The sequence below is a fragment of the Rhinolophus ferrumequinum genome, chromosome 16 (assembly GCF_004115265.2).
Source record: "Rhinolophus ferrumequinum isolate MPI-CBG mRhiFer1 chromosome 16, mRhiFer1_v1.p, whole genome shotgun sequence".
In the NCBI taxonomy this organism is placed as follows: Eukaryota; Metazoa; Chordata; class Mammalia; order Chiroptera; family Rhinolophidae; genus Rhinolophus; species Rhinolophus ferrumequinum.
Genome location: NC_046299.1, coordinates 13,553,159 through 13,577,857, shown reverse-complemented (window position 1 = coordinate 13,577,857; position 24,699 = coordinate 13,553,159). Strand labels below are relative to the sequence as shown.

Sequence of the window (24,699 nt, the reverse complement as noted above, 5' to 3'; positions counted from 1 at the left end):
CCCACTGAATGCCCCACAGAGAAATTCACTCCATTCCCCAGCACTTTGCTTGCACATAATGGTTTTAATACTCCAAAGGCCTTTGGGAGATACCTGCTCTTATTGCACAATAAGCAGAGAAGTAGCTGAAGAGGGTAGCCTGGGGGGTGTGGGGGTGGTAGAGCACTGACCCACTCTGAGCTCTCCTTCTGGCTTTCTCACCAAGGAGCTGTGCCTTTGTGTTTTCTGAGTCTCGGTGTCCTCAACTTTAAGACGGTCAGACAAGACTAAATCTATGGAACTTTCCTGCCATGATAGTTCCAGGAGTCTTGAGGAGGAATTACCTTTACCAAGAAAAGCAGGTAGAAATCACCCTGGCTGGTGCAAGGCCAGGCTCGGGAACGAGCTGAGCTGCAGCCTGTGTTGCTGTGAGTTCAGAGTAGGCAAGGCCCCAATTACCGCACGGTCTGGGTTGGGAGTGCCACAAGCGAACAATTAATCAGTCAGAAACTCTTTGCCAATACTCTCAGCACACAGTAAGTTAAATTGCAAATCACAAGACATTTGATTAGTGAGTCTATCTAAGGCCATTACGCCATTTGAGGAATTGTGTTAAAAAGTCGAAGTCCCTCTAATCTTGCTCAGGAGGGTTAAAGGGCCAGTCAGTGGTGGTGTTCTTTGTGATGGACACAAAGAAGCTGGATGACATGTTGGGGTTCACCCACAAATTCCTCACACACGCCACTGAACACTTCTGACTGAACACTTCTTGGAAGTCCTACCCGCCAGTGCTGGTGGCCTTTTGAGTTTTCTTACATCCACAAACAGCACGTGGGTACCACTGTCCTGCTCACTACCATGCCTCCCACAGAGGAAAATGGGAACCAGGTGAGTTGGCCCTAAACCTGCGTGCATCCTGGGTATGTGCCAAGGAACGCTTTGACAGACCAGCCTGACAAGGCTGCAGACTCCGTATGGTTAGCGCTGTCATCGGGACTTGTCCTGTGCTGGAAAATCAAGCTATCAGACAACGAGGGACCAGCACCCGACACGCCAGCACATGCTGCCTAGCTCCCTCCCGAAGACTCACACGGCAGAGGGCATACCACAGATGTGGAAACCTCTGGGCATGAGCACGGTCAACAATTTCCACCTCAACTCAAAGTAAAGACAGCACTTTCATCATCTTCGAATTGGCTTAGAGAATTACATTGGTGTGTCGGCAACGGCTTCAGATCTTGGCTTTCGCCTTCAGCAATGCAAGATCCTGGGGCCAAACTCAAAGACTTCTGCCACTGACAGAGAGGTGATTAGAAATACCTGGTTACATCAGAAATCCAGAGGAAACGTTGAGTTTTTTGTGTTTTTTTTTTAAATTTGGAGGCTTTTCCCTCATTTTTTCCACTTGAACTTTCTACCTAAGGCTGCTCTGGTGCTTTTCTCAGTATAAGATCTGTTTCTAAGGGAAATCAATGCTGGGAGCTGATTGTTAGGGCCGCCCAGTGGCACCACCTTGGTTCATGTATACATGTGCGACTCAACGGCAGCTGAACTTTCTACTAATAGATGTGCTCATGTAAGAAAAATGTGAGTTTAAACAATTTAAGCCCTGTTAGTTAAAGCAAAAACAAAAACAACCACTGACCTAAGATACACCGGCAAGTTGAACACAGAGATGAACTAATAAGTTCATATGTATAGTATTTATGTAATATTAGATATTATACATAATATTTAAAAGCAAATCATACGGAAGAGAGGGAGGAGGTGAGTGAGGTCGTAGGTTTCATGCCTTTGGCAAAGGCCTACGGGTCAGGCACCAGACACCATCTGAGGAGAAAAAGGCCATCAAATATGGGTTTTGAAACCAGACATCTTGGATTCCAATCCAGGCCCTGACAGTGGTCACCTGTATGCCTTCTGGCACGCTGCTCTGAGCCTTGGTTTCTTTATTTGCAAAACAAAGAGGTAGGTTTATAAAGTGCTAAGGAAGTGAGAACTACCAACAACTACAACCATCCCTTTATTAGACATCCCTGCCCTTAAGAAGCTTACCCTGCAGAGGCGTGAATGACACAGAAGCAAGTGGTCACACAGGATAACATGGCTGGTATCGTGTACCAAGTGAGGAGGGTACGGGGCAGAAAACTGTCCACGACGACAGTGCAGGGGAGTCAGGGAGGCATCACACTTACACTAACGGGGAGTAGGCGCTTACTGGGCAGACAGCTCCCCCCTCGTTTCCTTTGTCTCGCCCTTCTCGTTCATCCATACACTCATCCATCGATCCATCCACACATCCATTTACGGAGCACCCAGCTTCTGTCAGATAATGTTTTAGGCACCGGGATATGGCAGCACGTGTCACGAAGTTGACATTTGAGCAACAGGGGACAGTTAATAGAAATGTACACAGATGTATAAAAGTTGCAGATCTTGGGGGCGGGGGGGGGGAGTGCCAGGAAGAAAACAAAACAGGGCTGCAATATAGAAGATGGCCTGGGGTTGGATGGGTGGGGCGGGGGTAATTTCAGCTAGTGTGATGAGGGAGGCGTCTCCAAGGACCAACAGGAAGGTTGAATATTGAGGACACAGACCTGGGGGTGCAATGTTCCAGGCAAGGGAACAGCGAGTGCAGACACCCTGAGATGGCAAAGAGTGAATGCTTCCCCACAGGAAGGCCGGTAGGGCTGGAGTGAACGAGGGGAGACATGCAGGTGACCAGGTTGCGTGTGTGTCTTGAGGGGAAGAGGGTGGGACTGCAGGAGTTTAACCACAGAAAGCTATGTACGCCAAGATAAGGGTTTTTTCAACAGGTTTTTACAATTCTGAGGTTTAAAGTCAAAACAGAAAACCTAGTCAAGCACATTTTTTTCCCTTATGCTTTAAAACTCTTTAAAAAAACACAAAGGAAGACTGAAAACTTACAGCCTCACCCCCCACCCCACCCCAGTCGTTAGGCCCTAAACTTTGTTATGTAAGCACCAACCCCTTCTTTAATCTGTTGCCAGATCCAGATACACTTTGCATCCTAAACAAGCTGCCAAAACAAAGCACAAAGCTGGGCTTAAACTCTGTCGGAGGATGTTCTAAACTTGGCAAAATACATTTCTCTAGCTTTTCAAGTGTGTTTATTTGGACAAGGTATACGGATATAAGCACATATAAGCACGGATGCAAGGAGCCAGCTGCAGAGAACCAAGACAAACCAACGAAATGATTATTTAGCAGTAAGGAAAGATAAAAGCAGTCTGAAGGATAAGCAAACATTTCTGCTTCACCTAATGTTTATGAGCAAAAACCGACCTCAATGTGAACCCCCAATGCTTAAGAGGCCTCAGTCACATATTTGCCAAAAACATTCTGGGCTTGGCGAACAAGAAAAGCAGCAGTGTTTCTGTCCCCTTTTATGAGGCCCCCTCCCCGCAAGGCCACACCTTAACGGTCTGCAGCTTCAGGCACTGGTTAGGCTTCTCCTGGCTCCTGCAGTCCTACCCAGGGGCCATGCTTAGAAAAATGGAGAAGGGGTCAGTGAATTTCAGCTTTATCTTCGGGCTTCTTTCTTACTATGGCACCTTTACATCCTGTATATTCCAGGCAAGTTCCCATTTGAAGTTGTCTCCTCAAGGACCTGGATGCCCATGTCCTGATACCTGGTTCAGGAAATGTGGGCTCTTGGAGCAGCACCATCCTGGTTTCCCAGTAGACATGCCCAAACCTCTAAGACTTCATACTAGGAAACACAGAGTAAATAAGGTATATTTTCTCATCTGTGATCTCCCAGTGCTTTGTTTTGACGGGATAATTTTCTTAAAAACACAGAGGTTGGGAATGTTTTGCCTCTGGGTCAAATCGTAGGATTGGTAAGCTCTTTATCTTATTGAATCCAGGAGGCAGCTTTGGCATGTGGGGCTTTAACTAATAGTAGAAGTTTAATTTCTAGGCATTGGGAAGAAAAATTTATAAAGCTTCCTCTCTCCGAATTCTCCAACTCTCAGGCCCACTGTATCTGCACCCTTAAAAGAGTCTTCTGGTAGTACCTTAAGCATTAAAAGCTGTTTGGATGGGGACAGGATTTGTCCATTTGAAAAAAATACACAGAACAGACGCTGGACAAGACACAGGCTGCATGTGAGCTTCTGGGTGGTCTTTCTACAGGAATCATTGATGTTCATTTGTTGATTCATCAACTCCTGAGCAACTGATATGGGCAGGCACTGTGCTACACCCTGGAGATAAAATGGACCTAAAATACTAGCAAATGCTCACGGGTCTTAGGTCTCGTCAATGAGGGGGTGAATTTTAACAATGAGGAAATGTTTTTAATGGAGCACATGGTATATGATACAATGGTACATCCAGGTAGAAGTAAAAGGAAGGCTTGCTTCACAATCAAGCAGAAAACGTAACTCTTTGATAACACCATGGGCCAGTCCAAGAATGGACACCAACAAGTAGGGGCATTTCCCAATATGTTTGGCCAAGGCCAAGTGCCACCCTCTGCCCCAGCTGGGCTTGAGGAGAGTCCCCTACCGAGTGACCTGTCTCTTCCCATTTGGGTGGCAGTTCCTGGAAGCTATGGCACTAAATGCAACGTACCATGTTCTTGGAGAAGTACCACGAAAACATAACATATAAAACTTGTTTGTAAGCGAGAACTATTTTATGAGCTCATGAATGTGTTTAAAGCTATAACTGGAATATGGGTCCACCAAAAGAAGTAAAGTGGGTCTACGCAAAACTGGCTGTTGCACATGTTTTGTACCAGTATTTGTTTGCTACAACTTCCTTCATCTTGTAATCTGTTAACCTTCAAAAACAAACTAGCAGTAGCATATGCTAAAGGTGTAAGAAAAGTTTTATGTGGAAAAAATTCTAGTCATTGACTTATTATCTGTAAATTGCAAAAAAGGCTGTGACTGTTCCATTTCATTGACAAAATGGGACCCAATTCTTAGAAAATGAGAAAGTTGGAAACCCATTGGTAGAGAGGGGGACAGGAAAACTGAAATGAAAGTACTCAGCTGTAGGCCCCAGAAGAAAAAAAAACAAATAGGTGTGCCCAGATTTACTCAAAGCCCACAAAAAAAAAAAAAAAAAAAAAAAAAAATCTATATTTACAGACCTGATAAGTTGTGGGTAATTATTTGCTTTATGAAATGGGCTATTATATGAGATCTGTTTTTTTAATAGTATACTCCTGGGATGTACTTAAGATAGGATTCAACTTAGAGACGTTTGATTGCTATACAACCAAGGCACCATATCAAATCAGGCCGAATAAGGCCCATAAGGGACCCTGACGGAAAATCCTGGCAGAGGCCAGGAGCAGGTGTATATCTAGAATAGCACTTAACCCTTTCTTCCTGCCCAGCCCAAGATGTGATTTCAAACAAAAACTAAGCAAAATAAAAACCAAAATGGTCAAGGCAAAATATTTGTCCTGTTACGGTTCCTTGACTCAGCCACTCTCCCTTGGGGTCTGGTCTCACCCCTCATAGCCCTCTTTTCCTCATCTGCAGCAGGAAGACTCAAAAGTGTTTTTTTTTTCCACAGCAGTGGTTCTCAACCTGGGGGGTGGGGAATGGGAGGGTGGCAATTTTGCTCCACAGGGAACATTTGTCAATGTCTGGAGACATTTTTGGTAGTCACAGTTGGGGAGGGAGTGTGCTACTGTCATTTTGTGGGTAGAGGCCAGAGATGATGGCGAACACCCCACAGGACAGTCCTCCACAAAGAAACATCCCAGCCAAAATGTCCTTGCTCCAAGGCTGAGGAACCCTGGCCTACAGGAGGGGAAATCATGACTGTCCCTCTATAGACCTGTGGTGTAAGTACCGAGTACTTCATACTTTCCCATCCATTTAAATTAGCTATTATTTAGTTGGAGGGAAAACCCCACACAGACAATCCCTGTTGTCATATGTAGTCCCTGAACCAGCTGGATAAATTGCTGGTGTAAGGGTTAAACCCATTGACATATGAAAATGCCTAAGCAACCCAGTTGAAAACATTTGGTCAAAACATGCATTCAAATTGCTATACGGAGAGCTTGGCAAAGCCTCACGCTCAATCTTAAAAAGCCTTCTCAAAAGTAATTTATACCAATGAGCCGTGGCAAATTCACCTACTCTGTAAGTACATCTTGATTCAACAAGCCTTTTGATCCATTACAGAATGGCAACAATTATATTTTAATTAGTTATTTTCACTTACTTGTCAGAACCTGTTTGTATAATCTTAAATAACTTCACATCCTCTTAACATTCCACAGGAGACTGCCTCAGAGAAAACAGGCTCAATTTTCTTTTAAACCCCCAAATCCCAGTTAAGTGATAGATGGAGCAGCTATGGTGACAACACTCCTGCTGGTTTTTGGCTAGACTCACTTTTTTTTTTTTTTAACTTTCCCAAATCGTAAATCTATTTCTTTCACAATTGAGATCACTTTTCTTGTCTCATTCCTTTTGTAGTGCTAGCACAGCCTACTTTAAAACTTTTTTACTAAAAAAAAAAAAAAAAAAAAAAAAAAAAGTTAGAGCATAGTTTGATTAATAACCAGGTTTTTAGAAAAATTCATTTCATTACAAAGGCAAGAATCTCTCAATTTCTCTCATTTCCTCCCCAAAGATGGTAAGAGAAGCAACAATCAATCTCTTTTAACTTGTAGCTGGAACAAAATATGAATAACAAAACGTTTTGCTTCCTCATTTTCATTCATGGGGAACTTCATAAAGAAAAAAAAAAACTTACACATTTATAGTAACAGATAAATCTACTCAATTCCCCATGCCATTTTTACTACCAAATCCCCTAAATATGACTCTAAAGTCTTTTCATCTCAAATATAAATTCCACAGAGCTCCACAAACCACAGACAAAACAAAACAAATCTGGAAACCACACTCTGCTTTCAATCTTGGGGGTAGCAGCCTAAGAAAGCACAAATATTGTTGAAAAGGTCTCTAAACTAGAACTCTCAAATAACCCGCCTTTCCTGCCCTTCACTCTAGTACTGTATCAATGAAGAAAAGCTCCGTAGTTTATTTTGTATCGTAAGAAAAACACAAAGGTTAGGTAAAATGTATTTCAGGCCAGTGTAAGTGGCGTCTGTCGCCGGCATCTGGCAGACCACATCTGGAGGACCCTGGGAGAGGGTGGCGGAGGGAGCCAGGAATTTCACGTCTGCCCTACAAAGCAAAGGCACCTCGTGCAATGCCAGCTTTACCTGCTGCCAGGGCTCCTTCCACTTCTGTTCCTTGGCTGTGCTCAGCAGGGAACTCCTTGGGGCCTCAAACTCAGCACACCGGGAAGAGGCTTGCAAACCTCAGCCCGGCCAACTGGGGCTTCCCTGCGCGCCTGGGTTACCTAAGCAGGTTCCTCTCTGCTGATAGGACAGCAAATGTGCCTCTCTCTAGAGATACACACCGGAAAAAAGAGCAGAGTGGGGCAGGCGCTCTCACGCCTCACTCTCCTCACTGCACCTACCAGTTAAACACACACACACCAGTAACCACAACGGGCTAGTCCATGTTACCAAAAAGAAAGGGGGGTAGGTTTCCTTTCTTTAAGGCGGACTGGGAAAGTACCATTTCTCCACAGTCACTCTCAGTTGTCTGCAGCATAACTCTGACAGTAATTGTCCCCAAAGCAGAGGCTCGAATTGAAGCCAGTCTTTTGCTTTTTCAGTTTCTTTCTTGGATTTGAGACGATGCAAAGATGCACAGCTGAGCACAGCTCTCAGCTAATAGCTGGCAGTCTTCTCTCCCAAGTCACTGCTTCTGAGACCCGTGTTACGAATCTTCTATGGAAGTGTAATAAACTGAGTGCAACTTGATTTTGATTTCCATGTTATTCAGAATTTTCATATTTCAGAATGTTCGTATTCATAATTTGTAAGGGAAATGTGACACCCAAAAATCTTTGTTCATCAAGCTTCCATGATTCCTATTGTGAGTATATTTTGTATTGTGCTCTTTTATTGCAGCAAAAACATTATTAGATGCCTACATTCCAGATACTTTACACACATTGCTTCATTGTCAACCATCCTGCAGAAAGCCCAGATGGACTAGCAACCAAAGACGAAGTCACGGGATCTTCACAGATGGGAATGGAGAGGAGCCAGACACCTTCTACCATGACAGCACCGCACCTTTCCATGGACCCTTTCTTAGGACAAGAGCAAGACTCTGTTACAACTGTTGCAAATTTTATCAAGACTGAAGTGATTTAGGGAAATCTGTCATGGAGATTATTTGCCCATAAAGATCAGCTAATAGAAAGACCGCTTGTGGATGTGTGTAATTGCTCTGAACTGGTTTGGAAGCATTCCCAAAACACTGCTCAAACAAATGTACGGTTTTTAACAACAAAACTGTGCTTCTAACATGAAAAGGAAGCGACTGGATTGCACATTATAATAATAACAGGCAGCAGCTAAATTTCTAGTGCATTTTTCTTCCAAGGAGTCAAAGGCTCCAGGAAAGGGCCTTTACCGCACACTTGCAGGGCCAGTTTCTCCAACTGTGATCTGTAGGCTTCTCCCAGCCACCCACACCAGAATCACCCAGAACAGGGTAGCATGTAACATGCAAATGCCCAGGCACCAGCTTGGACCCCCGAACCCGAATCTCTGGGTAAGCCTGGGAATCCATACTTTAAACACGATATCCAAAGGATGCTTACGCCAGTGGACTCAGGTCCGCAGCCTTGGACTGTAAAATCCCAGCAGTTAGGGACTGAACCTTTTGCCTCTGTCATCCCAGAGCTTTGCCTCCTGCTTGGGACATCAGTAGGCAGTCTACTCTCTGACAGAGGAGTGAAGGAGTCCCTCCTTACAAAGGCAACAGGGAAACTCAACTAGGCTCCCAGTCACGTGGCTAGAGTTACGGGAGCGTCCCAATTGAGGTCACTGCTCCCCAGGCTTCATCCTCTTTCTACCCTCCTGTATTTGGAGTATCAGCTCCTTGTTCAGATTTTATTTAGCCTCTAGGTCTTCCAGGGTGGGGAAAAAGAAGATGGTTTGTTTTCAGATTTACCAAGCAAATTCCCAAATTTGTGAGTTTCCCTATGAAAAGGGCCCTACATCACCACCATGTGGAGTCAAGAGACTCAAGAATCCTGCCTGCTTGGTCAGTCAGTCCCTGGGGAGCCTTTCCTGTCCATTCATATGGACGTGATTTGGGGAAAGACAGTGAAGAGTAAAGAATCAAAAGGGGGGGCGGAGAGTCGAAGGGGGGACACAGGTTTCTGTGTGAGATCATGGGAATGTTCTAAAATTGGATTGTGATAATGATTGCACAACTCTGTAAATGTACTAAAGATCATTGAATCGAACCCCTAACCTAGGTGATTGGTAAGGTATGTAAACAAAGGTGTTACTAACCAAAGTGGCAGCTGGTAAAAATCTGTGCCAAAGGGACTCAGTGCTATTTCTAGCATGTGGAGGGCCCTGGGTGAGCAAGGAAAGAACCGAGACAGATTTGGCGAGCTGTGTTCAAACTCCCCCTCTGAAGTTGGGAAGAGGACTATTTCTTTCTCAGAATATATTATTTTTACAGTCCAGAGAAGCTAAGAGACTTCTTCGTCATCATCATTAATACTGATGAAGGCCCCATCTGGGCAAATGGGCTGGGCATTATATTAAACAATAAAAGAGAATAGCATGAATCCTCCTGGAGTTCCTCCTGACACAGATCATACTCCGGTGGATGCAATAAGAAAAGGCATTAACAGACAGGAGAAAGGCATGGGGGCATTTACTTCCCAAGTGAGTGAAAGGAAAAGGTATTTAGTAGGGTGGTGAGAATTTATGTCCCCCAAATACATGGACTCTTTAATACTTTTGGCTCAAGGCCATGGCAAAAAATTCCAAATGTGAAAAATAATCATTCATTAACGCATCTTTACTTAGCAGCTGCTAGATGCCTGGTAAAAAGTAATAGACAAGTCTTGCTGAAACGATGGTAGATTGAATTTGTGAGCACAAATGCATGTGAATATCTACAGCTAAGGGATCTAAGAAATTTTCAAGCCAAAGCATCAACATGACTGTAAATATGACTGTTAACTTGTGCATCTGAAATAATCCCATGTAATTATACCTGAGACTAAAAATGATAGGGGTGAGCCTGAATCCTTCATTCAAACAGGAAATCATGAGCACATTCAAAATATTGAACTTTTACAAAATCGGTTTCTTCATTTATAAATGAAGGAAATGGAAAAATGTTTCTTGATGCCCTATTTATTATTTATTATTAAAAAGTAAGGGGGGGGTAGGTTTCCTTTCTTTAAGGCGGACTGGGAAAGTACCATTTCTCCACAGTCACTTGCAGTTGTCTGCATCATAACTCTGACAGTAATTGTCCCCAAAGCATATAATAAATTAATGTTATTAATTTATTATTATTAATTATTACTAATTATATTATATTAATATAAATAAATATAATATAATTATATTATACTGTACAATAATAATAAATTAATAATAAATAAATAGGGCATCAAGAAACGACCCATTTATTATTCTCTGACTTACGCCTTTAAGAGGTAGGCTTTATTATCCACATGTCACAACTGAGGGTGCCGAGGCTCAGAGTTTAGGCAACACGCTAGCCAGTTCTCAGCTCCACGTGTAGCTCATGGAATCATATCCTGGTGTGCCTGGCTGGACTGATTCTTTCTGCAAACCACACTTCTCTCTCTCTCCCACCTCACCTAAGGCCACTTCATGATCCAAAATTCCAGATTTTATCTCTGTCTCCAAGATGCTTTTGCTGCAGGGCCGTGATAGTGTATAAACAGTCTGCATTTGGAAGGCCACTCTGAAGTGTCCTTATGGGGGAAGAATTACTGCACCAGTTCATTTGTGCTGGGCTGGATGGACACCAGCCCTAACCGTCACTCCTCCTGGCCCGTTGGCAAGCTCTAAGCAGGTCCATCTGCTGGAATTGGCATAACATCCCTCACAAGGTGGGAGGTCCAGGAAGCAAGCACATTCAGGTGGAAAACAGGACAGGACGAAGCCTGTTCCTAGTAGGACAGGCAGCAGGGCAGCATGGTGGCCTGGGGCCAAGAGGACAAAATACCTCCATCTCCCCCGGAACACTGATCATCTCCTGGGCCTTGTGGAAAGTTTTACATCGTTACCTAGAGAAAGCTGTGCCCAGAATAGAAGTTGTCCTGGTGATCTTTGGATGGTGCCATTTTTCAATGTGTCCCCCAAGTTAAGCGCTCATTGAAAAAGGCTAAGTGGACAAAAGCAATGGGACAAAACAGAGCTGCCGTAGCTCGAGGTAACCTCGTTTTGTCTGAGTTGTCACGAATCTAGTAGCTAGAGAAGATGGCTTGAGACCCAAAGGGCTGTCCTAATGCCCACCAGAGACACAACCCAGTATCCAGGAGAAAAGCCAGGTCTGAGGGTAGAGAGCCACTTGCCTCTCTTGCCACCCACCACTGGCCAGGTGCACAGATCAAAGTGGATGGCAAGTCGTTTCTAATGGGGATGATCTTTCAGATGGAGTATGGGTCCAGGTGAACCCACAAAGCCAGTTTACCTCATAATTAAACTAAAATAATGTTGACCTATAATGGGAAACGTATTTTTTTTAATTAAAAAAATTTACATCCTGGTTGCTTACAAAAATGATTTAAAGTTGAAAATTGCACATTCTGAGCATGGAATTAAACCAAACAGCAAAATCAATCACATGTTTAAAATCAAAGGAAAAAAACACGGTGGTAGGAAAAAAACTGATCGAAGACTTCAATAAAAGCAGCAAATATTGATAAAATGCCCATGTTCACCTGCCTCTAACTACCTATTCCTTAAGATCCAAAGCCTACTTCTTTTCTAATAATTGACAAGAAATCTCTTTTAAACCCGAGGCATTTACTGTGTGTGCCTCTTACTTGGCCTTCATACCACCGTGGGTCCCCAGTTACCGCCTGTGTACTGAGATACAACTCTCTTTCTGCTCCACCAAAAGGTCATGAATACTGCCTTGGAATTCACTGAAGGGCACCTCTGTAGGGCAGGTGAGGCACCTCGGAATCGATCACTTAGAAGAAGGGATATAATCATTTCTTTTAGGTTTGCAGGGGTAAAAGAAGATCTGAACAGAGTCAGGAATGGGGGACAGCAGGAAGGAAAACGATTGGTGTTCTGGGTCCATGAGAAAGCAGACACATGAGCCCCTTGAGACCCAGGAGATGCTGGGTCCTGGAGAGCAGAAAGGACAACTCTGAGGTCATTACTTCTGTGTCCAGAACAGTGGCCAGGCCAGGAAATCTATCCCTTCACTCTGCTCGGCGATAACTCGTCTAGGCAGGCTGTCTCTCTGCTGTTGGGTCCTACTTATTTCTAAAGTTCAATACCATCACTGAGAACCACCGTTAGGCTCAAGATGCTGCAATAGCTTTGGGCACTCCTGAACCCTTGGAGGGGGGGTCCCCTGAACACTACAGAGGGCGTCGTTTTAGCCTTGGATACCCTATTACTTTTAGAAATGCATGCCTTATCTATTTGAGAACAAGTTCTGAATCTTACATTTTCTTCTGTGGCCCCCAATGTTGGGCCACAAGCATTTGCTCTGTCCTACTGGTCAGTTTCTCTGGAAGAGTCCCATCGCGCCACTTAGTTCAAGTGTCACCCCCTCCTCCCGATCTCATCAGCAATCAGCTAAGCTCTCTGAAGTTAAACAACACTGAAAAACTTCTCTAGCTTCTAGATTCTTTGAAACTCAAAATGCAAATTCTTTTCACAATGCCATTTCCGGAGAAGGAAGCCCTTTCATTTGGCCTGGCAGGAAATGGGGTGATTTTTCATAAATACCGAATCTTTACTGCCTGTGAACAGTCTTCTGTTACTCTGGCAACATAGTTTCTCTTGTCATTAATGTAGGAGAAAGTGTCTAACATTGGATGAATCAGACAGATTTTTCTCAAGTCATTTTGTACCCATGTGTTTATGTGCTGCTGGGCCAAGTCCCAATCTGCTAATGATGAAGGGGACAAAATATGAGCACCAGGTGATTCTTTGCAAATAAAATGTTGCAAGGAACGCATCATGAACCCTGTGTTGAATTTAAACGTTAGTTCACTTTCCCGCACTGGGAATATTTTATATTAATCAAGTCACACTCCATGATGAAGAGCACAGTTCTGAGCAATGGCAACCTGTGCCATGCAAGAGCACGAAAGTTTAAATGCCCACAAGGCAGGCACCTGGCATACAATCTTGCATTAAGACATTTACTGACTTGACTCCCCACCGTTGTTCTTTACCCACGTTCTTATACCTAATAAGTTAAACAGTCAAAGACTGGAAGGAAGGAGAGGAGAGGGAGAGAGCGGAGGGACGTAACCGGCTACTCATTGTATCAGCGGCTTTTCATGCCTTTTTTTTTCCAAATCCTGCAGCCCTATGAGGTAATGATTAGTATTCTCATTTTAAAGATGAGGAAACAGAGAATAACAGGATTGCAATGATCACCTTGTATATCAATCTCTGCATAGACAGATATGTATATATGTATGTACATATATATTTGAGACATAATCCACATTATAAAATTCATCCTTTGAAAGGACACAATTCAGTGGGTGTGTTCGTATATTCACAGAGTTGTACCACCATTACCACTATCTAATTTCATAACATTTCATCACCCCAAAGAAACCAATACCATTAACAGTCATTTCCCCCTTCCACAGCCCCTGGCAACCACTAATCTATTTTCCTGTCACGACAGGTTGGCCTAGTCTAGACATTTTATATAAATGGAATCATATGTGGTCTTTCGTAACTAGGTTCTTTCACTTAGCATAATATTTTCATGGTTCATCCATGTTGTAGCCTGTATCAGTACTTCATTCCTTTTTAAGGCTGAATAATATTCCATTGTATAGCTATACCGTATCTGGCTTAACTCCTTTTTAAAATTAGTCCATTTCTACGGTTTATTGTTAAGCTACAGTTTTAAATTAGGAAAGGTGACTGGTATCCCTATATTGGTCCTGCTTCACAAAATCTACTTGGCTATCACGGGGCTCGGGAGAGTCTTCGACTAGAGCTCTGTGAAGAAAGTGTCCTCCTTACTCTGGGACAGCATCACTCACCTACAATGTTCTCTAAGGACCATGCCAGGGGCCCTTGGGAAGCCCACGCTGACTGAAGGAGAAAAGACAGTATGAGGCATGACTGCGTGGTCACACAATAGGCTCTCCGAGCAGTGTCATGGGTAAAAAGGAAACCAAACAAGCAGCAAATATTTATTGTCCTGAAAAGAGATATAACAGGGCCACTAAGGAGGTAGGCTTTCTCCAGGGCACCAGGAATGGGAAATTTTGGTCCTTCAGTAAGTTATTTGGGGAGGCAATTACTTGTTTTCAGCAATGATTACTGCCAGGTAGATCGTGAAGTAGTGTGAGAGTGTGTGTGTGTGTGTGTGTGTGTGTGTATCTTTTGAGAACTGAGAGATGTGACTTCCCATCATGGTTCTAGTACTAATTAGCCCCCAAGTCTCTGGCACTCTGTCGCCTTATCTGTAAACGAGGTCGGTAGGAAAGGCCTCGACCACCTTGTAGGCCTGTTGTGTGAATTAAATATTTATGAGGTCCTTTGAAAATGTTAAAAAATATTATATTATACAAGAGCAGGAGATCGTAGTGGTTCATTGTCCACTGGGACACAGACCATCTCAACCAGTACTACTAAGATTACTTGATTCTTTTCTCTTCCCTGATCCTCCAAAATATTTGGGTCCACAGTTAAGTGGAAGAAGGCATGAATTCCTCTGAGCAGTGAGAGGGGGAAGAACACAATTCGTTTTCTGTGTGAACATGAATTATTATTCTTGCTCTGCCTGCATATGGTATTCCACAACAGAAGAAAGGGGGGATGGCATTTCAGCCTGTCTTTTGCAAACGACATCTTCGATGGTGACAGAAAGATTACATGCCACGCAAATGCCTTGAGATAACCTCTGTTTCCCCTCACTAGATAGAACACGTTTGCCCAGGACAAGACCTGCTTGCTGCTTGTGGCTATTACAACATAACATGCTGAAAATACCTACAGCAGAAAGAAGGAAGGGAACGGGGGCCTCCAATTCATAACGTGAGCTAGTTTCACAGGGAACATCATCGAGATTTGTCCCTGGGCTTGATGAAAAACCAGTTCTAGTCAAAAAGTAAAACAAAGCCACCTGTTTTTTTCAATCCTTCAGAGAATCAAGGAAAAGGATTTGGTGGCATCACGTTGTGATTCTGTTTCCTACACTGCAGGAGTTCAGCAGGAGGGGTCTAAAGTGAGCCCAAATTCTGTCTTTTCGTCCACTGTTTCCAAGTCAACAGATAAAGACAGGGCGTGTTGCCCCTGTAGGGATGAATGGAATGGCATCAGAGGGGCAGGAGGATTTGCCACCGGCTACACTGAGGTGTCTCTACCCCATCGTGTGGTATGCGTGTTGTTACAGAGACCATCACACCTTCCTCCCCAGAGAGCACAGCGGCACAGTAAATACCACACCACATAACGACGTGTGCTGCTAGCCTTTTTGAAAATCAGGATTGATTTCTTGGGTGTGGTGAGGTGAGGAGGAAGGGAAAGGGAAAGCCTGAGACCGAGCGAGAGAAGCATTCTTCCTTGTCTGTAAGAATGCAGACAGTGCAACTTTCCTTTGTCTCCGGGAAAGGGCGCACAGGAGGAAGGCTCCAGCCTGCAGTCGGGCAGGTGCCTGCTCAGGGCGGCACCGCTGCAGCGGAGCGGGCTCTCTGGGGAGCCTGCGGATGAGAACATTTGTCTTGAAGGAATCAGTGGAGTGCTGAGTAAACAGAGCCCCTGGGCGGCAGCGGGGAGGGAATTGTGCAAGAGAACAGCTAGGCTAAGAGAAATCCACCCTGGATCTGCGGAGGGAACAGCCCAAGACTAGGGGAGGGGACACGGACACACCGTTTTCCTTTACCCTCAAGACTTCTGCCTCCACTTTGACATTTGCTTTGGTTTTCTGTGCTGCCTTCATTTTGGAAATATTGGCAGGCGACAGTCTGTGCCCAGGAAAGGAAGTCAGTGGGAGTCAAAGCTCTCCTAGGACCATCCACTGAAGATGGAAGAAATTCATATCAAAGGGATGCCCCCTGATGTCTACTGACATCTGTGACCTGCGTCTGAAGTCTCAGGAGCTTCCTGTACCATTAGGCAGCTAAAGCAGAAGGGGGAGAGGGGCAGGGGAGTAAGGGAGGACGACAAAAGTTGTTTCAGAGAAGAGTTCAGAGGTGGAGAAGGAGAGAGAAGGCTATTGGAAGACTCTAATACCTCACACTAATTTGCTTCTGGACTTCTCAATTACAAGACATGTTGTAAAAATCTTCAGAACACTCCTGAATTTACAAGTTCATTAGCACAAGCTTTTAAAGATGTGCCATTTATAGGAGGATCTCTCTAAAAAGAGAATATTGTTGTTAAAAACCGAAAGGAAGCTAATGATAAATAAAGCTTCAATTTGAGTGTATGCTATATGCTGGTGTTAGGTGCCAGTTTCTAAAAAGTCTCTCAAGAAAGATCTGCTGGCTCTGATCCCTTAGATCTAAGACATGAGAATTATGGAATTTAGATCCTTGGAGCCAAAGAGATTTGAGGAGTCCAGTGGTCCATGGCTTGGATTTACATATATATTTTTAATGCTTGTATTCAAAGAAAAACTGAGGCTCAAAGAAATTGCGAGAGTTACCAAGGTCACCCTGCTGAGAGTTCCAGAGCCACGGGGACCAGAGTAGATCCCTCATTCTCTATTGTCTGGAGCCCTTTTCATTGAAACACATGAAGGTTTTCCTCCCCATCCTTTCCAGACAATGTGATCGGGTTTATGAGTATTAAGGAATAACAGAGGGAAATAGACATTTTCGATCAGGGTAGAGTTGCAGAGTTTACTTGTGAAATGGAGATAGTCTGAGAGAGGCTGAATGACCTTTCCAAAATTACTCAGGCATTGGTGCCATCAGCTGTGTCTGCACGGTCTTGATCATCACCCAGTGACATTCCCCCCTCTCAAAGCTCCCTCAGGTGTCTGGGGGCATCTCAGGTGAAACCGCACCCAGAGAAATGTCCTTAGGGCACCTCTGATGCTTAGTGAGGGTTCAATAAAAACCACACTGGAGCTCCAGCCCTCACTGGGATGATGTCTGTGCAAGTCACCAGGTTGACTGCAGTAGGCTGAATGTGGACCCCAAATGATACATGACAAGTGTCCTCACAGAAAGGCAGAGGGAGGACTGACACAGACAGAAGACACAGAAGGGAAGGCCATGTGATGACAGAGGCAGAGGTCAGGGTTTGCATCCTCAGCCACCAGAAGCTGGGAGGGGCAAGGGAGGGCTCTCCCCTGGAGACTTTGGAGGGAGCATGGCCCTGCTGACATCTGGATTTTGGACTTCTGGCCTTTAGAACTGTGAGAAAAGAAATTTCTGTTGTTTTAGGCTACCACTCTTACAGCAGACACAGGAAACGGATACGTTTACCATCTCTATGGATAAAATAAATCAAGAAATGAAAACACACAAAGATCATAGAATAGATAAGCAAAATGTGGTATATCTATACAAGGGAATATCATTCAGCCGTAAAAAATGGAGATTCTGACACATGTTGCAACATGGATGAACTTTGAGGACGTCATGCTAAGTGAAATAATGCAGTCACAAAGAGACAAATATTGTATGATCCCCCTTATACGAGAGTCCACTTAGAATTATCAAATTTGTAGAGATGGAAATTCACAGGTAATTTCCAGGGGCTGGGGGTAGAGGGGAATGGGGAGTTGTTATTTAATGAGTATAGAGTTTCAGTTTTGCAAGATGTACAGAGTCATGGAAATGGATGGTGGTGACAGTTGTATAACATTATGATTATATTTAATACACTGAGCTGTTCACTTAGGATGGCTAACATGGTAAATTTTATATTATGTGTATTTTACCACAATAACAAAATACTGTAAGCAAGAAGGACAGTATTTATAATAAATCTGCAATCATAATGTTTCCCCAACAACGGGGTCAAAGAACGAAAAGCAGAGAGGAGGAAGATGGACAGTGTGGAGATCAGTCCTGACTGATACTGGAAACCAAGCCAAACTGGCCCCCGAGCCGCGCGTGCCAGAGCGCTAACCCTGCCCGACATTTTTCTAGATCGCACACCCATCTGAGGAGGGCACCATGCCCACCGGGTAGAGATTCAATCTACCTAGAACCCTGGTGCAAACTGCTCCCAGAAGTGCCAGCTCTGAAGGCCGTGTGGAAAGTGTCCAAGCCTTCAACCTTACAAATGGCCCCCGATGAAATCTGCAGCCAATCCGCTGAGGGCCCTTGCAGTCCCAGTGAACACTGAAATACTCGGGCCTCTGTAAGTAAGCAGATGTGTCTTCTAAACGGCATGTTCTTGGACCTAGTTTTACTTTAGCGATTCCTTCCCACAGCTGTTGAACTAAATCTGAAGGTAATCAACACCCCTCGACCCAAGCCCTTTGCCTCCCCGACTCATTTTGGGGAACACAGTTCCATATGTGGACTGAGGAGACAGCTATTTTGATCCTTGCCTTCTGCAAATGTGGCAGCCTCAGAGCCGGGAGCCGTGTTCAGTTCCTTCCCACATCTCTTCCTAGAGCCAAACATCTGGAAAATGGTTCTGGTGCTTCCTTATTATTGTTTTAAAACGAAATTTCCCAACTGCTCCCAACTCAACAGGTTTATTTCAGTCCGATGCGGCAGATCAAACTGTGGAATGCTGTGGGCCCCACTCAGGACTCCTCCTGACTGTTCGAGGGCTCCGTGGAGGGACAGGCAGGGGAGCTGCCACTGTATTTTGAGTCTTGTGACACGGCAGCCGGACTTCAAACTACCCTTTGGGTGGGTCACATCCATTTTCCCCAGTAGCTTTCCTGGGATGTGCTTCCCCCTGGGCCAGAAACCCCGCCCTGATGTACACTTGGGCTGACAATGGACACTTTTTTGGAAAGCCATGAAAACGCCTCCTCCCACACTGATGGTGTGTGTGCAGGGCAGAGGGCCTCCTCTCGGGTTGCAGTGCGGCACTAGTCCCCTGACTGGCCTCCCTGCCTCCCTCTTCACTCCTTTTCCAAGCATTAAAAAGAAATTTTTGGTGAAATTCACATAATATAAAATTAACCATTTTAAAGCAAATAATTTCGAGGTATCTGGGGCATTCACAACGTGGTGCATTCACCACTTCCGTCTAGACCTAGAACATTTTCATCACCTCAGTTGGGTACCAATAAGAAGTCACTCCCCAGTTCTCCCTCTCCAGGCAACCACCAACCTGCTTTCCATCTCTATGGATTTACCTACCGTGAATATTTCATCTAAATGGGATCTTACAGTATGTGGCCTTTTGTATCTGGTTTCCTCCACTAGGCATGATGTTTTCAAGGTTCATCCACTTTGCAGCATGTGTCAGAATTCCTTCCTTTTGAAGGTTGAATAATATTCCATTGTCTGCATATACTGTATTCTGTTTATCCATTCACCTATGGACACTGGGGTTGTTCCCACCTGGCTATTGTGAACTGCTGCTATGAACATGGTTGTACACGTATGTGAGTGCTCCCATCCATTCTTTATGCAACAATCGGATCCAATCACGCGACGCTCCAGCTGCTGTCACCTCAATGGCTTCCCACTACTCAGGATAAAGTGCAAACGCCTGAAGGTGACTTTCCAGGTCCTCTCGCTCGGGCCGTCCCTACTCGGGCTGCACCATCTCTCACACCTGCGCTCCTGCCCAACTATCCTTTTGTGTCTTGCTTGTGCTGTGCTTCTCCTCACCTGCACCTCTGCATATGCTGGTCCCTCATCCTGGAACTCCCTTCCCCTGGGGAAGAGGTGAGTGTATTGACAATGCTTCCTTACCTCCCAAATCCAATTAGCTGCTTTCGGGAGGAAGGCCGTGAAAAGGCCTCCTCCCACACTGATGGTAGGTCCTAGCACAGAGCCCTTGCTTTGTACTGTGGATAGAAAGGCATCACAGCTCTTGCTGTGAGATGAGGAAGGCTACGCTGGATCTTGCTGTGAAGTCCCATGGAAGCTGCCAGAGGCACCTGGGGGGCCTCTGGGATTCATGTCCTGTGTCTCTGAAACACACCCTGCTGGGAAGTTTGAATGTGATTATATGGATTCAGTGCCCTGGTTCTGCTGAAGTGATGTGACAAGCTGCAGGACCAGTCAGTTGCCTTCCCAGTAGCTGCGTGTCCTGACTCACCTCTGCTCGGTACTCACGCTCCACCCTGAAATGTGGGATGGCTCTGAGGCAATCTTTACTTTTTCAGTCAGAATTGGTTAACACCCCACAGGCCTGTGAGAAGTGGGGCAGTGACTCTGGACTCCCCCGTCCCCCACTGCCACCCACAATTCCGCAGATGGCCTCCAGCTCAAGGTAGCTACGCTCAGCCCAGAGGCAGAAGCAGTTGGGGCCACTGCGCAGAAGCAGGAACTAAGCTGACTGGAGTGAGGCAGTCACATGTGAACTTGACAGGCTTCAAGCTCGCTCAGCCTGGGCCACAGGGTGTTCTGGGTCACACAGGATGTGGATTTCTAAGGGTGGGGAAGTCCATGCCTTCACCTTTCAGCCACCCTTTCTTTTCTCAGCTTCAGTTCTGAGCCTCTGCTCCCTGAGTCTGTACACTTTCACACACGCACATGTACCCATCAGAGCACACATCGTGCACACTCCCATGTCTACATGCACATATAAACACACAGACACGTGGCTCTCGCAAGCTCTTCGTTTCCTCTTTTTTAACTTCCAAAAATAAAAGCAGTCTAAGTAACCCTCTTTTCCACATAATAGCCCCTTTATTATTCTTTTTTTCCCCTTCAAATTCACCATCATTCCAATTTCCACATGAACATTTAGTAGAAACTGCCTGTGAAGACAGGACAACACATTAATTCTCTAAGAGATTTGTCACCTGCAACTACTTTCTTTCCCCCATCAATGAAAAAAAGATTGGAAAAAATGGCAAAAGAGACTGTTATGTGTTTCTGGGGCCTCTGAGGAAAACGACGGTGGCTTTGAGAGAAGCCCTTCTGTCACTTACCTCCAGGACTTTGCCTGTGATAAACTGGTGACAGGCTTCACATTTCACCCCAAACAGCCCCTGGTAGTCCTTTTCGCAATACGGAGCGCCGTCCCTACAAGACAAAAGTGTTCAGTCCTGAGAGGGGGCCTAGGGGTCGGGAAGACCCTGCAACCACACTTCTCTGACCCTTTCCCACTGGATGGTAGGAGGACATCTTTGTCTCTCACGCAGGCTTCACAGGCCTGGAGGTCTAGTCAGACATGGTTAAAACCCATGCAACCAAATGAACCAGAGAGAACACTGTCGTTCTCCAGGCTGAACTCAAAAAGTAACTGTTCAAACCATTTTCTCCAGGCTACGTAACAAAACAAAACAAAAACAAACACAAAAAACTGTATTTGATTTACTCCAGTTACCATCCACCCCAGCGTCTGACTCTAACGTTAAAGAATCCATTACTTGGAGGGCTGTTTTGTGTTTTAGTCCCAACAGGCTCCGAGCCTAGGACCCTGTGTTTTTTGGGGGGTGAAAGTGGGGGGGTGGGGTCTACAAATATGTTTAAGCCCTGGAAAGAGGACAAAGGTTTACTAGTTCCAAACAGAGAAAAAAACATTAGTGAAGGGAAAATTACTAAATGCTTCATTGGTTACGACATATAGCATAACATTACATCAGCTTTGTTAATTGTTAAATTAGGCAATGATTAACATTTCATTACATTTCTAATAGGCAAACTATGGCAGAAGAATAAAATTCTTTGCAAGTTTTATAGCCAGAAGTTCTTATTGATTGTGGGATTCATTATGTCCGATGGGGTGGGGTGTGGCCCCCAGAGCAGGGCTATGGGTGGGGGGGCAGCTCTCAAGGCCCCAGCCACACTTACTTGCTGATGTACTCCCCGGTGAGGACCTTCCCGCAGGACTTGCATTTAAAGCATCCCAAGTGCCACTGCTTTTCCAGAGCCAGCAGCGCCTGCCCGTTCTTGATGTCCCTTCCACAACCAGCACAGTCTGGAAAAAAGCAGCAGCCAGCAGTTACTATGTTTGTGTTGCTAAATTCAAGCACTCAGGCCAGCTCTGAACCCCCGTGTGCACCCACTGCGCACTCACTAAATATTTACTTAAGCACCATTTCTTTCCGCTCTCTTGCCCTGCACAAAATCTTTTCCAGCAGTCTCGCAGGCCCCATCCTCACACAGCATGGAAACTTCATGAACCACAGTGGGTCCAAGGGAATGGATGTCCTTTATCCGTACGTCCTTGGGGGTTATTTAAATACCCTCTGAGCTCCAGCTGGCCCAGAGAATATTTAATTAGAGTGTCTTAGCTGTGATTTTCAGAATGCTCACACAGGCCTTTATTAACTGAGGACACATGGGAGTCGCGAAGCTGGATGCCTCACTTAACACAATATATGTGATTCCTGGAACGCGGCCCACGAGTCTCATTTTTGTACATACGACTCCACTTCCTTCTCAACCTAAACCAGGCTTTTGAAGATTTGCAATCATCAACTCAATGGCTCTTAATGCCTTAGCTTCTATATTTTTGAATCTTCCCTAAAACTAGTCAGCACAAGCCCAAGTCCGATAAAATTTCCATCCAGAGATGGCTCACATTTCCTCTGGTTGTCTCCCTTGCTGTAGTTTGTTAAGTAAATTTGACATCATCATTTTCTTCTTCTTTTTTTTTTTAAACTATATAAATGTGTTTGTGGTGATCTCTGGTCTGTGGGTATTAACATACCTTTAGACCCAGCAATTTCATATCTCAGATTTTATTCTACAAATAAATTTGCAAAAGACTGTGTCACTGAAGTATACATATACACTCTCTGCAGAATTTCTGTAACAAAACTGAAAATAGCCTACATGGTTATTGATGAGGGACGAGTTATTTATAGTATACTCAATAATGGAATACTCTGTGCTGTTAAAAAGAATGAGGTAGCTTTGTGTGTGGATATGGAAAGATGCTCAAAATAGAGTAAGTAAAAAGAGCAAGCTATAGAATAGTATGCATAGCACAAGCTCACTAGTAGAAAATAGTAAAAAAAAAAAGGGGGGGAGTATGTTTGCACACATGCTTGTATATGAATAGAACATTTCTTTGAAAACATGAGAACTCTTATGATACTTTCCTCTGAAGGAAGACTTTACTTTTACTTCACATCCTCTGTGTTGTTCAGATTTTTTGTTTTGCCATGAGAATGTAAAAAATGAGTAAATAAATATTTATAAATATTTATATCTGCTATATAAGTTATGGATATTGCATATCAGAATTTCTTTAAGTATAGCCCATTATAAGCTGAGAGGGTATCACGTGGTCACAAAGCATTACATATTTTTTTAAAAGCTGGGTTTAAATATATCCCAACATCTCACCAAAAATCTTATACAGGGGATCGCATACCTAGTAGTTCTCTATAAATATAACAATAGAAGGCCACAATATTTGTTCATAAACACAATTTTTAGAGGTTAGGAGCACAGAATGCATGTAAGATGAATTGACAGGTTTTAATCCAAGTTGAACGCAAATTTGTCTTATTAGTCTGCTTAGATCATGCCCACTAGATGGCAGTAAAGATTTAAAATAATAAGGAAGACGCTGGTAGATTTTTTTAATGCAGAAAATAAAATTTAGAGATGGCTTTTCTATTCTGAAGACAGTTGGGTTCAGAGAGGTTGGCATAGCTGTCCAAGGTCTCCCCCTGTACAGAGGTGAGGTCCAGGGAGATGGAAGGCTTGTGAAAGGTAAGAACATGGGCTTTGCGATTAGGAGGATTTGGAGACTAACTTGGGTAAGTTACTTTCTCTGAACCCTAAATACTATGTTTCTGCGCTCTTAATGCCCAGATAACCCCGAGCTCTAAAAGCAGCTGAGACACAATTTAGGAGCAGTAATGACCTCTCTGGTCTTCTGCACTGAGGGCTTTCAATGAACCAGGTACTGTGTGGTTATAGAGGTGGTATCATTTATTCTTCACAGTCAGTTAGCCAAAGTGCTTTGCAGTCTGCGAACCTCTGACTCACAGGTGGTGTCCTGTACTTCTCAGATCCTCTGCACTATGCAATGTCCTTTGGAGGGCAGATGTTCAGCAACTGATTTTAATAATGGTGTCCAGAAAAGCATTCACCAAATGCTGACTGCCTAGAGCGAGCTAGCCAGTAAGGCTGGTCTGGAAAAATAGGCTGGCATGGGCTTCCGCTTCCCAATCCTTAAGACATAAATCAAGCAAGGCAACAAAGACCACCTCCTGGAAAGTAGAATACTGGCCCACATCAGCTGATGCAAAATGTTCTGGTGCATTCCACAGAGGCTACCCATTCCTTCCTCTCTGGACAAAAACATATTCTCCACTTAAGGCTGGTGTCATGCTGGGGAAAGTGGAAAAAGAACACAGACAAAAGGTTTGTGCTAGATGGTTCACTCCTCTGTGCTTAGTCCAACTGACTCCTTTATAAAGAACAACATGTCCTATTCTTTATCTTCATGGTTTTCAGCTGTTGAGAAAATTGTTTCCACATCACAGAAGCAGCTGCTGATAAATATAGAAAGCTGGTGATTGGCACTGGAATTATTGCCAAAGTCAGGAATAGGTGAATATGGAGCGG

At 44.3% G+C, this 24,699-nt stretch overlaps 1 protein-coding gene across 20 annotated transcripts in view; it reads right to left on the bottom strand.

Moving 5' to 3' along the window:
• ABLIM1 (actin binding LIM protein 1) overlaps window positions 1–24,699 on the bottom strand; it is a 265,320-nt gene that overhangs the window by 77,749 nt on the left and 162,872 nt on the right. For 19 of the 20 annotated variants that reach the window (XM_033130195.1, XM_033130191.1, XM_033130208.1 and 16 more), the window contains 2 exons: window positions 21,964–22,090; window positions 21,099–21,192 (listed from right to left, as the gene is read on the bottom strand). In XM_033130195.1, the coding sequence (XP_032986086.1) occupies window positions 21,099–21,192; window positions 21,964–22,090 (221 nt within the window). Of the gene's footprint in view, window positions 1–7,207; window positions 7,478–21,098; window positions 21,193–21,963; window positions 22,091–24,699 lie in introns of those variants that run through there. The other variant, XM_033130209.1, reaches the window with a different exon arrangement.